Here is a 14,348-nt window from a genome sequence, read left to right as displayed (position 1 = left end):
AAAATGAAATCGAAGCCCCGGCCCACCTCCGTCCCGGGGAGGCCCGTGCTCATTTCTCTCCTTCCAGGTACACCTGAGCTCCGCTACAGCTCACCAGGTGACGCAGCCCTCAGCGCTGTGTTTGCATCCACAATTTATGTCACCCTAAGGGCAAAGAATGTCTTCCCGCAAGATGAAAAAGGAGGCATTTGGAAAACTGGAGAGAAGTTTATGGCTTTGTATTGTTGCGGTCTGACGCCACAGACTGTATCAAAACCACACACAGCACAGATAGAACAAAATGACTCAATGCATCCTAAATGAGCCACTTCTGGTGACTGGAGGTCTTTCAGGGAGGCAAGAAGGATGGGAGCTGACTTCCAGCTGGATTTTATGTACGGCCCCCGAAGCCCCCGGGCCCAGCCCGCGGCAGCACTGACTGCAGAGGCCGCCCCCTCCGGCGCGGGGAAGGTGCAACCCCCCCCATCCCTGCCTGTGCCTTAAGGCGCAACACCCCCATCCCGTCCCTACCTGTGCCTTAAGGTGCAACCCCCCCTCCCATCCCTGCCTGTGCCTTAAGGCGCAACACCCCCATCCCGTCCCTACCTGTGCCTTAAGGTGCAACCCCCCACCCCTCCGTCCCTGCCTGTGCCTCCCCGAGAAGCCTGGGCTCTGCCAGAGATCGAGTTTGCCTCTGGGGCTCCACTGGGGTTTTCCAAAAGCAAATTAAAAGTGATCGTCTCGGGCTCTATTTGAATCCCCTGAAATGAAGCAGTGAGGGTTGTGGAAGAGAGGGAGAATGTTCCAGGCCCTGAAAAGGCAAAAAGGTTTAGTTTGGGACAATATTCTCAGTTTACTTATTTATTCTTTGGCCTTTTAGTTAAGAGATAACTATAAACTTGCAGGAAGTTGCGAGGATAGTACAGAGAGGTCCCCTGGACCCTTCATCCACCTTCTCCCAAGGCTACATCTTATGTAAAACACCAAGCCCAGGAAGTTGGCTTTGGCGCAGTGCGAGGACAGCCTGTCATTTTATTACACAGGGTGATTCATGTAGATTTGATTTAGACCCATGAGGAAAAACTATTTGGTGGAACGGAAGTGACAGGCCTTGAGGAAGTGACCACAGCATCTCAGACCTCACCACAACCAAATGCAGTAACTGCACAAACAGGAGTGTGCTCTGCCACCTCTGTGTCCTCCAGGACAGCGCTCCAAAACCACTGGCCAGGCGACCCCACCGCCTCTGAAATTCATCTCTCAATGTTAAACATCTGGCAAAGGGGCCGGCACCCAGCATCAGCAAATGTTTGCTCGGTGGCTGACAAGACCGAGCAGACCCCGGGGAAAGACACCTTGAGGTGTTTACACTGTCCTGCTCACAGTCGCCCTGAGCGGCTCTCACGGAGGGGAGGAGGAGGCCTGGGAAGGAGGACGGGCCCTGGCAGGCTCATGTCCCCCTCTTAGGGCGGGACCTGGGAGCCAGCGTGGCAGGCACAGCTTCGCGCTCACTATTGCTCGGCCCTCGCCGGCCCGTCCCTGCACTGAGCCTACTGGCAGGGCTCCTACCGTAACGGCCGGACACTCCGACCGGCCCTCCCTGGTACATGCCCTTTGCTGTCTCTGTGGAGACTATCCCAGGCCATTTCCTTTTCTTAAATACCCAGTGTGGCCCCTTCACTCTCAGCTGATAATCTTGTCCCATCTTTCATAGAGAAAACACCCATTACGTCAAATTAACTGCCTCTGTGCTCCCCATAACTATGGGATAAAGGTCTCTGCTCCTATTTGAGGCCACCCCCTCTCCTGTCTCTGGATATGTCCCTCTGCAGCCCTCTTAACCACAGAGCCTGAGAGCTGACAGCTGCAGTGCCCATCTTCCCTTGTAGCGGACACCACTGCCTGAACAGGGGAAGGAGGGAACGGGCCACCAGTAGGCCATCAGTTCTCCACGTAAGCTTGGTGGCAGAGGTGTCTGGCTGCATGTCCTGTCCCCTTAGTACTACAAATGCTGAGCTTCTCTGTGAGGCAGTGGCAGTGGGTTTCCTCCGGAAGAGCCCCACAGTGGGCTTGGGTTTGTCCTTACTGCTGTGGCTCCTGGCTGTGGCGCATCCTCCCTGGTGCCAGCCCTGCCAGAGTTTCTGTAAGATCCTGATACCCTTAAAATAGTCCCTTTCTGCTTGAACTAGCCTGAGCAGACCCTGAAACCTGCAACTAAGAATGCTGAACAATACACAAAGCAACAAATGACATCTCCAAATAAATCATAAATTAAAAAAAAAGATTTAGATCCTGTTTTCTGGCCACGAAACAATACAAATAGAAACCAACTATGAAAGATCCTATGTCTGGAAAATGGAAACCTCACTTCTAAATGGTTTATGGCTTAAAGAGATCTCAGGCAATGTGGCAGTCTAGACATTCTAGTAAGCCTTCATTCACAAAACACCCAGTTGGTGGATAAATATCCTTTAAAACATACTTTTAAATACATTGTAGAGCTCATAAGGAAGTACAGGAAATCATTAATGGCCAGGAAAGCTGCTAACCACAAAGGTAGGTGAACAAAACTTGAGAGCCAATTGGCAAAAGCCAATCCTGGGAGGCCTAAGTTTTGGGGACTGAAGGCCCGCAGGGGACGGGCCAGAGCTAGAGATCCTCCTATACGGAGCTGTGTCACCTGACAGGCTACAGCTTCAGGGCAAGGCTCGGGGGACAATCTGCCTGGTTCTGACTGTGCTGCAGGCTGCACACAAGCCTTTCTAGTGGCCTGGGGTTTGTGGCAGGCCCCAGCGCATTTTAGTCTCTCCAGCATGGAGCCCTAAGGTACAGGAACTAACGCAGCACTAGGCTGTAGCATCGTTGGCACATGGAAGAAGGAAACATGAATCACCTGTGTGGAAAACCATCCTCAGTGCAGGCCCTTGGGATCCGCCCAGATTAAGTTCAGCCACGTGTAAGCTCTTAATGAAATAAAAATCACTGAACACGTGAAGAGGCAAGTCACCATGAACATGAGTTCGCAAAAACAAGCTAAGACAGATTTAGACTTCAGATATCAGAATTATTAGAGAATATAACATGGTCATATGTAAAATAGTTAAAGAACTAAAAAGTGGTATTAAAATGAACAAAAAGCAATGTATAAAATAGCTAAAGGAGTAAGTATGGGTATTAAAAATCTGCAAGGAGCAAGATATCACCAAAATTGACAAGCCAGATTTGCAAAGATAGACAAATAGAATTCCTTGAAATGAAAAATATAATCATTGAAAAATTTGAAAAATTTTAAAACCACTAGTGTATAGATTAAACAACAGATGAGACACAGTTGATGAGAGAATTGACGAACTTGAAGATAGACGAGAACAGTGGTTCTCAAACTTTAGCAATCAGACTCACCTGGAGAGCTTAAATGCACGGTTTTCTGGGCCTACCGACTGCTCAGCAGATGGGATTGCCGAGGACAAAGACAAGACGTGAGCTTGAAAGCAGCATCAGTGGGAGCCAGGAGAGAGTAGATTTATTTATTTATTTATTTTTTTAAGAATTGATAGAAATTACTGTAAATTTAAAACTCCCTACTTCATGAAGAAAGAAAATGATCTCAGAAGAAAGGTCTAAGTTGTAAAGAGTACAGAAGATAACCCTAAATAAATACCAACTGTATAAAACAAGTCAGTCGAGGAATTAATCTGTGGAGAAAAAATAATACGATAGATCTAAAATATTAAATAACACTGACCTACAGGGAAAATCGGAGTTAGAGGAACTTAATATCCTTGTATGCCCAGCGAACAATGAGAATACTGCTGAACTTCCAGCTGTTTTGTTACATATGATACAATTTCAAGGGCAATAACCACCTATTGGTTAAAAGAACAGAAATAGATAATATAACTTCCAAACAAATAGAAGGAAAAAAGGAATTTAAAAACAATCAATCCAAAAAAAGGTAATAAGGGTTTTAAAAATAATATAAAAGATACAAGCGTTAAATAGAAAGCACAATATTAGATGACAGAAATAAATCCATATATATCAGTAATCACAATAAATATAACTGGACCAAACATCCATATAAATAAAAGAGATTATTAGACCAGATTTATAAACATCCACTTAATATTCTGTTTATAATAGCACACATATACAAAACATATGTGATAGAAGGGCCAAAGATTTTTTTTTAAAGTTAGAAATAGATATACCAAGCAAATGCTAAATTAAAAAAAGCTGGATAGTTATATTAGTATCACCTAAAATAGAGTTTAAGCCACAAACTATTTTCCAGGCATAAAGAAGGTTATTACATGATGTTACAAGGTTCAATTCACTAGGAGGATACAATAGTTCTAAATCTGTACACACTTAAAAAAAAACTAATCTTGAACATATATATAAAATAAATAAAAATGGACAGAATTATAAGAAATTGATAAATCTACCATTACAGTGGGAGATTGCAACATACCTCTTAGTGATTGATGGACCAGACAGACAGGCAGGATAAAGATTCATTGAAGGGTAGAGATTACAAGCTGGCTGTGATCAGCAGATGTGGAACCCCTCATCCAACCACCAGAGGCTGTGCAAACGACCCAATCACAAATGACACATTTATAAAACATGACCACACATCAGATCTCAACATATTTCTAAGAACTGATGTGATTAGATTATATTCTCTAATTAAAATGCAGTTATTTATAAGCTAATAACGTTAAAAAGATCAATTTATTTGGAAACAGAGAAGCACATTTTTAAGTGCTTTATGGATCAAAGGAATCAAAATGGAAATAGGAACTATAGAGAACTGAATTATAATTTTAAAACTACATATAAAAACTTGGATGCAGCTAAAGTGGTAATTAGAAGGAAATATATACTTTTAAATCCTCATTAAGAAAGGAAGAATAGCTGAAATTAAAAAGCTGTGTCTAACTTAAGCTAAAGCAGAAGGAATAAGATAAAGATAACAGCAGAAATTAATAAAACATAAAAGTGATATAATAGAGAGAATCAACAAAATCAGAAGTTGATTCTTTGAAAAGACTAATAAAATGAGCACATTCTGGCAAGAATAAGCCAGGGGAAAAGTAATATTAGAAAAACAAAAAAGGAGGTATAACTAGAGATTCAGCAGAGATTAAAAAAGGATACTCTCAATAATTTTATGCTAATAAATTTGAAAACTTAGAGAAAAATGAACAAATTCCTGTAAAAAAAAAAGTCACCAATCTGACAAAAAGAAAAAAGTCTAAATAGCTCTATAACCCTGAAAGAAATAAAATTAGCATTTTAAAAAACCTTCCCATTAAAAAAACACCGGGCCCAGGTGGCTTTCCAAGCATTTCTACTCAAAGCTCAATAAGTTGGTAGCTCCAAACTTACCCAAACTCTTCTGGAAAAACAGAAAAAATGGATTAACCCAAAACTCCATCTACAAAGCTCATGTAATATTGATACCAAAGCCAGACACAGGCAGTATGAGAAGAGAAAATAGCAGATTAATGTCATAATCATGGATGTAAATTGTACGCAAAAAAACTTGCCAACTGAATCCTGCATTGTAAAAACATCATGACTAAATTGGGTTTATACCAGGAATTTAAATTTAGTTTAACATTAGAAAGTCCATTAATGTAATTCAGTATATTAAGAAATCAAACAAAAACTATATACAGGAAAAGCACTGGATAAAATTCAACATCTATTCATGGTTAACAGCTCTTAGCAAAATAGTAATAAAAGGGAACTTTTACATTTGACAAAGAATATCTACAAAACTATCTCAAGAAAACATATTTAATCTTGAAAATTTAGAAGCAGTTCTGTTAAAATCAAGGACCAAACAGGGAGCCTCACTACCACAGCTTCTATTTAAAGTTGAACTGAAGGTTCTAGACATTGCAATAAGGCAAGAATAAGAAATAGGAGGTATGGAGATTAGAAAAGAAACCCTGACTGTCATTCACAGATATTATTTGAGTGCACTATCTACACTCAGAATAATCTACTGAAAAATTATTAGAGTTAACGAGAGACTCTAGCAAGGTGGATACACCAGTAACAAACAGAAAGTGTAACTTAAGAAAACAGCATTAGAAATATATTACTACAATAAAAATATAAAAACTCGAGGATGCAAAAGGCCTCTAGGCAGAAAATTAGGGCACTAAATTAAAGACAGTAAGGAAAACCTATACAGAGAGACAGAACATGTTGGTATATAAGAAGGCTTGATACTGAGAAGACTTCATTTCTCCCCAAAGAGATAAAATGATTTAATGCAATTCCAATAAAAATTTCAACAGAGATCTTTGTGGAAATTGACCAGATGATTCTAAAATGTCTCTGGAAAGCAAGAGGCTCAGATTAAGGCAGAAGGTCTTGAAGAAGAGGAGTGAGCTGGGGGGTTGCCCCACCCAGTACTAAGACATATAAGGCTAGAGTCATTTGGATATGGTGGCATTAATTCAAAGACAGAAAAAAGACCAGTGGAACAGAGCAGAGTCCAGATACAGACCCACACGTACACGGAAACTTGACACACGACAGATGTGACGTTGCAGCTCAGTGAGGAAAGCACATAACTAAAGAACTGGTGTTGGGGAAACTCTTCATCCATATGGAAACTACTGTGGAGCCCTATCTCTTACAAATGAGGAAAAATGTATTTCAGGTGTATTAAAACACAAAATAAAAATTTAAAAACCTTTAGAAGAGAATAAAAGTTAATATCGTTATCTTGGGATAAGTAAGGATTTCTTAGCCAGAGCACAAAATGGAAACGGTAAATGGAAAGATAGATACGCTTGATTCCATCAGTTAAAGTGGTTTTTCATCAAGGCACACACACCCCACAGACATACACGAACTGACAGAAGATCCACGTCCACAGCTGCTCCAGGTCTCCTCCCATGCGATTAGTGGCTGCTCAGTCCCTTTTTCTGGTCCCTCCCTGACTTTTCCACACTGGGAGGCCCAGGACTCTACCCTTCTCCACCTACACTCCTGCCCTTAAACTGCTCCTGGTGCACCGGGGATGCCGGCGGGCTCTGCCAGTCCGCCCGCCTCCTGACTCCACGCCTTCCCCTGGACATCGACTTTGGACCTCTCCGACCTACCAAGCCCTGCACCAACAGCCGCCCCTGCCACGCATCCCCCCCTCAGCCCCCATCTCCCCTCTCCTGTGCTCTCCCTTCCTCTCACACCCCACCTCCACTGGCACATCCTGCTGGCTCCAACTCTGGCGTGTCCCATCTCTTCTTACCCCTCCTTTGCCACCAGGATCACCGCCTGCTCGCCCCCGGGGCCTGCCCTCCTGCCTCCGCCCCACCTGGACTCAGCCTCACACAGCAGCCGGGGCGACAGTCGACCACACCAACAGCGCTTGTGCTCAGGGCCCTACAACCCTCTCTAGTCACTGTGAATAAAAGAAGGAAAGTCCTCCCGTGGGGCTCACGTCCTATACCACCTGGCATCCTGCTCCGACCCCGGAGACCACCCAGCCCCTCCACAGCACTGGCTTCTGTCTTATTCTTCAAACTTCAACACATGGCCTGGACACTCACGTCCCCTTTGCTGATGAACCTCTGCTCCCAGCTACCCCCTCCCTGGCTGCCAGGTCCCTGCTCCAGCGTCACCTTTCTTCACAGACTACCCTGTTCACAAGTGCAGCCCACCCAACTCCCTACCCTTCCTCCTTCCCTGCCTTTTTTCACGCCCTCTAGAGCATTAATTGCCATCTACCATACTCCATCTTTTACTTATTCTGTGCACAGTCTGAACACATGGACAGAGACTCTGCAGGGCAGGGTCTACCTGTGCACGCCAGCCTGCTGGCAGTGGCTCTAACGCCACACACTCACTGCTCCTGTGTCCAGGATGCTCCCTCTGCCTTCGTGGCTCTCTCCTGTCTCCTCTCAGAGGCAAATCCCAGGAACCCAACATTCTGTCCTCAGGCAAACCGCTTGACCCCTCCGTCCAGGCCAGGGCCCTGCTACACCCTCTCAGCGTGCTGCACGCTACACCCTAGAGTAGGGAGCAGCATGTAATTACATGAGCAACTTACACCTGCCGGGTAATGGCTCGCTCTCCTCCCTGGATGCAAGCTTGAAGGCAGGCTGCAGACCCGCTGTGGTTCCCAGGGCCCAGCGGCACCGCCTGGTGCACTGTGGGCCCCAGAACACAGACGAATGCTGCCTCTGGGCACTCCCTGCACAGTCAGGACAGACAGCTACGCGCCTAAGGACATGCAAGAGTGTCTCAAGGGCTCTAGGTCGGTGGGGCGGGGGGAGTGAAGGGGTGAGAGGGGCAAAGTGGGAGTGGGGTGTGGGCAGCTCCACCAGGTAGAGATGTGGTCAGGAAAGGCTTCCCTCTGCTAGAGTCTGGCATTGAGAGACATGGGGGTGGGCGGGGGTTGAGAGACATGGGGGTGGGCGGGGGGGGGGAGGTAAGGGCCAGCTGAGGCAGCAGCGGGCAGAGGCAGGGAAGGCTGAACTTCAGCCTGGTTGCAGGAGAGGGTGCGTGCAAGAGCCTGTGGAGTATTGTGCAACCCACTTCTTGGGGAAGACACAAGCTCGGAGAGGCTGAGTAACTTTTCCAAGGTCAACAGCTGGACAAGGGCAGAAGCAGGATTGAAACCCAAGTCTGCCTGCAGGAAGGCTTGTTTTTTGTGTGAGCATCATTGTCACGCACTTCCTGGGGGTGTCTGTTTTAGAGATACCAGGTCTAAAATGTTCAGAAACATTTAACATTTCCTTTCCCTAATATGGCTGCGTATTAAAAGGCCTCACACAATCACTATGGACTCATGTAAATTGCTTTGCAAGGAGAGGCTCTTGCTGCGGGTCTCTAATGTTTTAACCAATACCCAAGAGGACCCAGTTTGGAGCCTTTTATCACACGCTTTCTACAGAGCCACGAAGACCTATCAGTTTCCAACTCCATCTGCTCTGAAAGTTGCTCTCCTTCTCTGAAAGGTTAATTGCACCAAAAGGATTCAAAAGATGTGGCACTTCCCCCACTTACAGCGCTCGATAAGTTGAGAAAGCGTCCCCTCAGATTCGTGATTGTTGGATTTTTTTTTTTTAGTATGAGATAAGTTTCTGTAATGTAGATAAACTAAGTCATGAAATCTGTAGTTAAAATGTTATTTAATATGGTTGGAACTGTCCCAGCATCTTCAGTGAACTCTTTAGAATAATGGCATGAGGCGTCTAGACATGTTAAGAGTACAAATTACTTTGCTGTCGTACTGTACCAGACACTGTGCCTTCGCCCAAGAAGGTCGCTGGCAAAGTAACTCATACAAGGAGAAAACGCGTGGATCTCTGGGGATGTTGCTGTGTACCAGCCCATATCCAGAAACATCCTTCCCAAATATAGAACAATTTCTGCTAATCATCACCCAACTTAAACCGTGATGTGCTCATGCCGGAGTCTGATGCTCTCGACAATGCAGACTGGATGTGAGACGTGTCAGCTTATTTTTAGAAAGCAGCATTTAAAAATAAGTGCTTAATTTTCCTTGGTGGGGGGGATTGATGTGCTGGGGCTGGTGAAGTTTTCTTGGTGGACAATTAAAATCAAATTCTCTGTTATCAATGCCAGGCATGTCAGCATGTCATTAATTTATATCTATAATGAGAGTAAAATTTTACTCATTTAGATGAAATGAAAAATTTTTATTAGTAAAACCTTTATTGGTTGGCCACATAGAATAATAAGTGCAACTGTATTAATTTCAAAGGTTTACTTTCATTTATAATGAGAGAAGTATTTGCAGATACAGATCTTGCTTGGCTTTGATGCTCCATGGCTGCGGTTCCCCAACCCCGGGCTGGGCTGAGGAACAGCACTTGCACATGGCCTGGGAGGAACTGGGCTGCACGGCAGGAGGTGAGCAACCAGCAAGTGGGTGAAGTGTCATCTGTATTTACAGCCGCTCCCCATCACTCGCATCACCGCATAAGCTCCGCCTCCTGTCAGATCAGCGTAGCCGTTAGATTCTCACAGGAGCGTGAACCCTACTGTAAACTGCGCATGTGAGGGATCTAGGTTGGTGCTCCTTGTGAGAATCTAATGCCTGATGATCTGAGGTGGAGCTGAGGCAGTGATGCGAGTGCTGGGGAGCGGCTGCAAATACAGATTATCATTAGCAAAGAGGTTTGACTGCACAATAAATGTAATGTGCCTGAACCATCCTGAAACCATTGGTCCCCTTCCCCCATCCATCGAAAAATCGTCTTCCATGAAACCGGTCCCTGGTGCCAAAAAGGTTGGGGACCACTGCTCTATGGGACAGAATCATTTGGAAACAGCACTTTATTTTGCTTAGAAAAAATGATCACACCAAAGAAGGTGATATTTTAGGAAAGTTAAATTTGATGTTCATATTCTTAATGCCTTCAACAAATGCATTCTTTAGGGCAGTGAGCTCAGAGGCTTGAGTACGGCCGGGGGGTGGATGCAGTGATGAGCCCTCCCTATGAATACTTTCAGGTCCTTACCCTGGAGCTCTGATAAAATGAGATGAGAGGTTGGAGTGGCTCCACCTTAGAGGTGAAAGAGTGACATTTCCACCCGGGGTCTGTAGGAAGCTCCCTGGGCTGAGCCTGAGCAGAACCAGGAGGAAGGAGGGACGTGGAGTTGTCTTGTAAGTATTTTGGGATCTTGTGTTTTATCTGAATTACTCTCTGGGAATGGGACACTGACTTGTTGGAGATCCGGAGGGGGCCTGTAGCAATCTGCTTCTGTAATGGGATCACTGGTGTTCTGTGTCACCAGGCCTCTCAGCCACCGGGCTGTCAAGGGTGGCGGGGAGCCAGGGCATGTGGACACCATCAACTGACTGGTACTTACTGAGCACCCACTCTGTGCCAGGTGCTGTTTCGGCATTTGGGGCACAGTGAGGAACAAAGGAACCCAGAACACTGCCCCCCTGGTGCTGGAATTTAGTGCCACTGTTTACTGAAGTCCATAAGGACAGGGACTCACTTCCAAAACTCTTCCCTCCTACGGCTACTGTGGCAAGGCAGTCCCTCAGGACACCATTGGCTGTGAGCTGCTCTTGGCTTTGGAAGGCCATGAAGGGCCAAAGAGGCCCAGGTGGCAGGTTGTTAGAGCCTTTGAGCTACGGAAGAGCCCAGCTCAGTCCTGGGGGGGAAGCCCTTCTGGGGGTTCTGTGATGAGGAGGAGGACCTTGGAGAGAGAGGACCTGTGTCCAGCCCGTGCACAGTGGAGAGGCCCACTGGGGGTGGGCATGTCCCCAGCAGGCCGAGAGCAGCACCCCAGCGCGTCTGACCCTGCCAGCACCTGGACGTGGCAAGACGGGAGTGGGGCTGGCGGGAGGAGTGCCGGCAACTCCCAGGGTCCACGTCCCCGCTAAGGTGCGGGGAAAGACCGGCCTCTCTCTATGAACTACACAAGCCCTGAGACGACCCAGGGAAGGGGTAGCTGGAGCCGAGTTTAACTTAATTTTAAAGTAAAAGTGACATTGTTTGCACCCGGATCAAAATGGCTCAATTCATAGCTGTTATATAAACAGAGGCTCCTGTGAGTCTTCCGTAAGATTTAAAAATAAAACAAAATAAACATCAAGTATTTTAAAAACAGAGAGCCTCCTAAACCCTACATCTGGCCGATGGCCAGCCTGATGCCCAGGTGACATGACATTGTTAGGATGATGACCCAAGTGAGCTTCTCACCTGTTCATCTGTCAGGATTTGGACATGGCGGTTACAGATGGCCCTGAACTCCTCTCTGGAGGCCGTGCTTGTTTTCGCGGTGTCGAAGTTCTCAAACTCCTGGGCAATGGCATGGTAATGGGAAGTCACTGCTTTGTGGAGACGAGCCAGGAGGTCCCTGTCGGCCGTTCCCTTGGGAGAGCTGGGCGGCGGGCCTCTGGGCATCTTCTCAGCCCACTCATCAGCCGTCTGGACAAAACAGAATGGAAAATTGACCATTTAAGAAATAACAAATCATCATTTGGCTCTGGGCCCATCCCCGGGACAAGTTCCAGGGAGGCCCAGCTGCGGGAAGATAAACCAGAAGGCAAACGCACCACGGCAGGTGAAAACAGCATCCGGTCACAGGTCACACTGAGCCGAGCCCGAGCCTGGGTTCACCCACTGGGAAGGAGCGAGCCAGCTGGCCCCACAGGGCAGGGCCGCACCCCAGCAGGTAGAGCTGCCCTGCTGAGCCAGACCCCGGAGAGGGCGCACCTTTTACTCTCATCCATTCGTTCCTTTGGTCTTTTAGTTTGCTGAACAAACACACAGCACGTGCCTGCTCTGAGAGGTCAGGGAGTCGCAGGGGTAGGTATTGGGCTGCTTTCATCTCAGGACGTCAGTTTAGTTGATTTCCCCAGAGCAGTCAGAAGTCAAAAGGCAGGCTTGGATGGCTGCACGACACTGTGCCGCAGCCCCACCATGGCTAAGTGTTTCCTGAAGTCTGAAACTGTGTGAGACCCACAGGGACTTAATTCCCGGGAGTGCAGTGGAATCTGCCGGGAGCAGCAGTGGGCCCCGGGCCTGGGGTAGCGCCCTGCACCACTCCCTGGGCAGTGGAAGCCTGGTGTTGGGGGGCACTGTCTGTGGTGCCGGGGAGTCCAGATGAGGGTTGTGCACCTTGGCCAGGACTCAGGGACTTCCTGGGGGGAGGAGAAATTGGCTGCAGCGAAAGAGGGGCAGCAGAAGGATTCTTTTTCCTTAAGTGCTGGCAAGGGGGCTAGTGGCAAGGTGGGCCAGAAGGGGCCCGAGGAGGACTGAACCCCACCTTCAGTGTCTGATGACGCTCACTGTGGCAGACAGATGGGACAGCAGGAAGAGCCAGCAAGGAAAAGTTACTGAGTGAGCAACCTGGGGGATGAGGCTGGCCAGGGGCCACGATCCTCCCGCTAGTCAGGAGGGGGTGCTGGGGAGGCTGAGTGCCACGCTAAAGTCAGGCCTGGGAGACTGGGGCCAGCTGGGTCCTGAGCCTCCTGCAAGGGACAAGGGTCGGGGGAGTGGGGGGGCAGGGAAGCAGCCCTGACATGCACCCACTTACTGACATTAGAAAAAGGCTCCCAAAGCCAGGCCTGGGGCTGCTGCATCCACAAGCCAGCCGCTGACGTGTGAGGAAGGGGGACGGGAGGGGAGATGGGCTCAGGTGAGAATCCCAGGTGACCATGCATGAAAGCTGTCCCTGCACCTGAGTGTATCCTGAGATATGGTGCGTTTCCCCACATCAAAACCTAACAGCTCCTACCATGCACCGGTGCTGCGCCGAGAGCTTTACCACATTATCACATCTAATCCCCCCAACTAGTATCAAAACTTGGCCATGTTTTACTTTAACTCCATGGCAGTGCATGTATTATATGTTGCTATTCTTTATGACAGGGAAGTGTGCATGATGCATAAAGTCTTCCACACTTCATGAAATCGTATCGAACACAGGAAGCTGCTGGGGTGACCCTCAGAAACACACAGACCAAAGCCCACCACGTCCTCTGCAACCCACAGGTTACCAGAAGCTTTCATTTATGTCTATTTGGAGCCACTTGCAAAGTAAATGAATGGCTTTCTTTTCTCATTTTAGAAAATAAAAGTGATACTCCAGACGCATTTTATGCATTTTTAGAATTCAAACAGTCGAAAATGCACTTCCCAGAGCTCAGTAAAGGAGCATTTCCCTAAATCTTCCCAGGGATGTTGGCACCAAAAGAGTAGAGGGACCTCTCCTGGATGTAGAGTCACACCCCTACTCCATCCTTACACTTGTCATACCTGCAGGGCCTGAGGAGGAGGGGCCCCGGGTGAGCATCGCTGGAAAGGACACAGTGGACGGAGCTCTGCGTGAAGACAGGAGTCCTGGGTCTGAAGCTGGACTCTGTCTCTACCTGGCCATGTGGCCCTGCAAGAAGTTGCGTCCTCACTTTTCCCCCGTTTCCTCACCTACCCAGGAGGAATCAGGGCTCACCTGGGATGAGGTATGTGAAAGCTGTTTGAAAGTGTTAAAGCACAAAACTAACTGTAAATATTATCATTCTAACAACAGATATGGAAGAATTCTAATAAAGTATGATATGCTTTAAACTCCAGAGAAAATCGAATTGTTTTCTAGCAAAATACAGATTACTAAATTTAACTTAAGTATTAGGAAAGCCTGAATAGACAGGTAACCACAAAAGAAATGGAAAAAGCTGTTAAAAGATCTACCATCTATCATTAAAAATGTGTTAAGCCCAGATTATTTTAAAGGCAAGCTGTATCAAACCTTCAAGGAATAGATAACTTTACAATAGTCAAATCATTCCAGAACACGGAAACAGATATACAGTATTCCAATTCATGGTATATTACCCTAATACCAAAAGATGA

The 14,348-nt window shown here is 46.9% G+C and overlaps 1 protein-coding gene across 2 annotated transcripts in view; it reads right to left on the bottom strand.

Annotated features, from left to right (window-relative positions):
• The window catches only part of EFCAB6 (EF-hand calcium binding domain 6), a 221,200-nt gene that overhangs the window by 14,009 nt on the left and 192,843 nt on the right, over nt 1–14,348 (bottom strand). For both annotated transcript variants that reach the window (XR_006735936.1, XM_045554715.1), the window contains one exon: nt 11,694–11,921. Coding sequence is in view for 1 of the 2 variants with exons in the window: in XM_045554715.1 (XP_045410671.1) it covers nt 11,694–11,921 (228 nt within the window). In the remaining variant the exon portion in view is untranslated. The remainder of the gene's footprint in view (nt 1–11,693; nt 11,922–14,348) is intronic.

Source organism: Lemur catta, chromosome 6 (assembly GCF_020740605.2).
Source record: "Lemur catta isolate mLemCat1 chromosome 6, mLemCat1.pri, whole genome shotgun sequence".
NCBI lineage: Eukaryota > Metazoa > Chordata > Mammalia > Primates > Lemuridae > Lemur > Lemur catta.
This window is presented reverse-complemented; position numbering and strand designations above follow the sequence as displayed.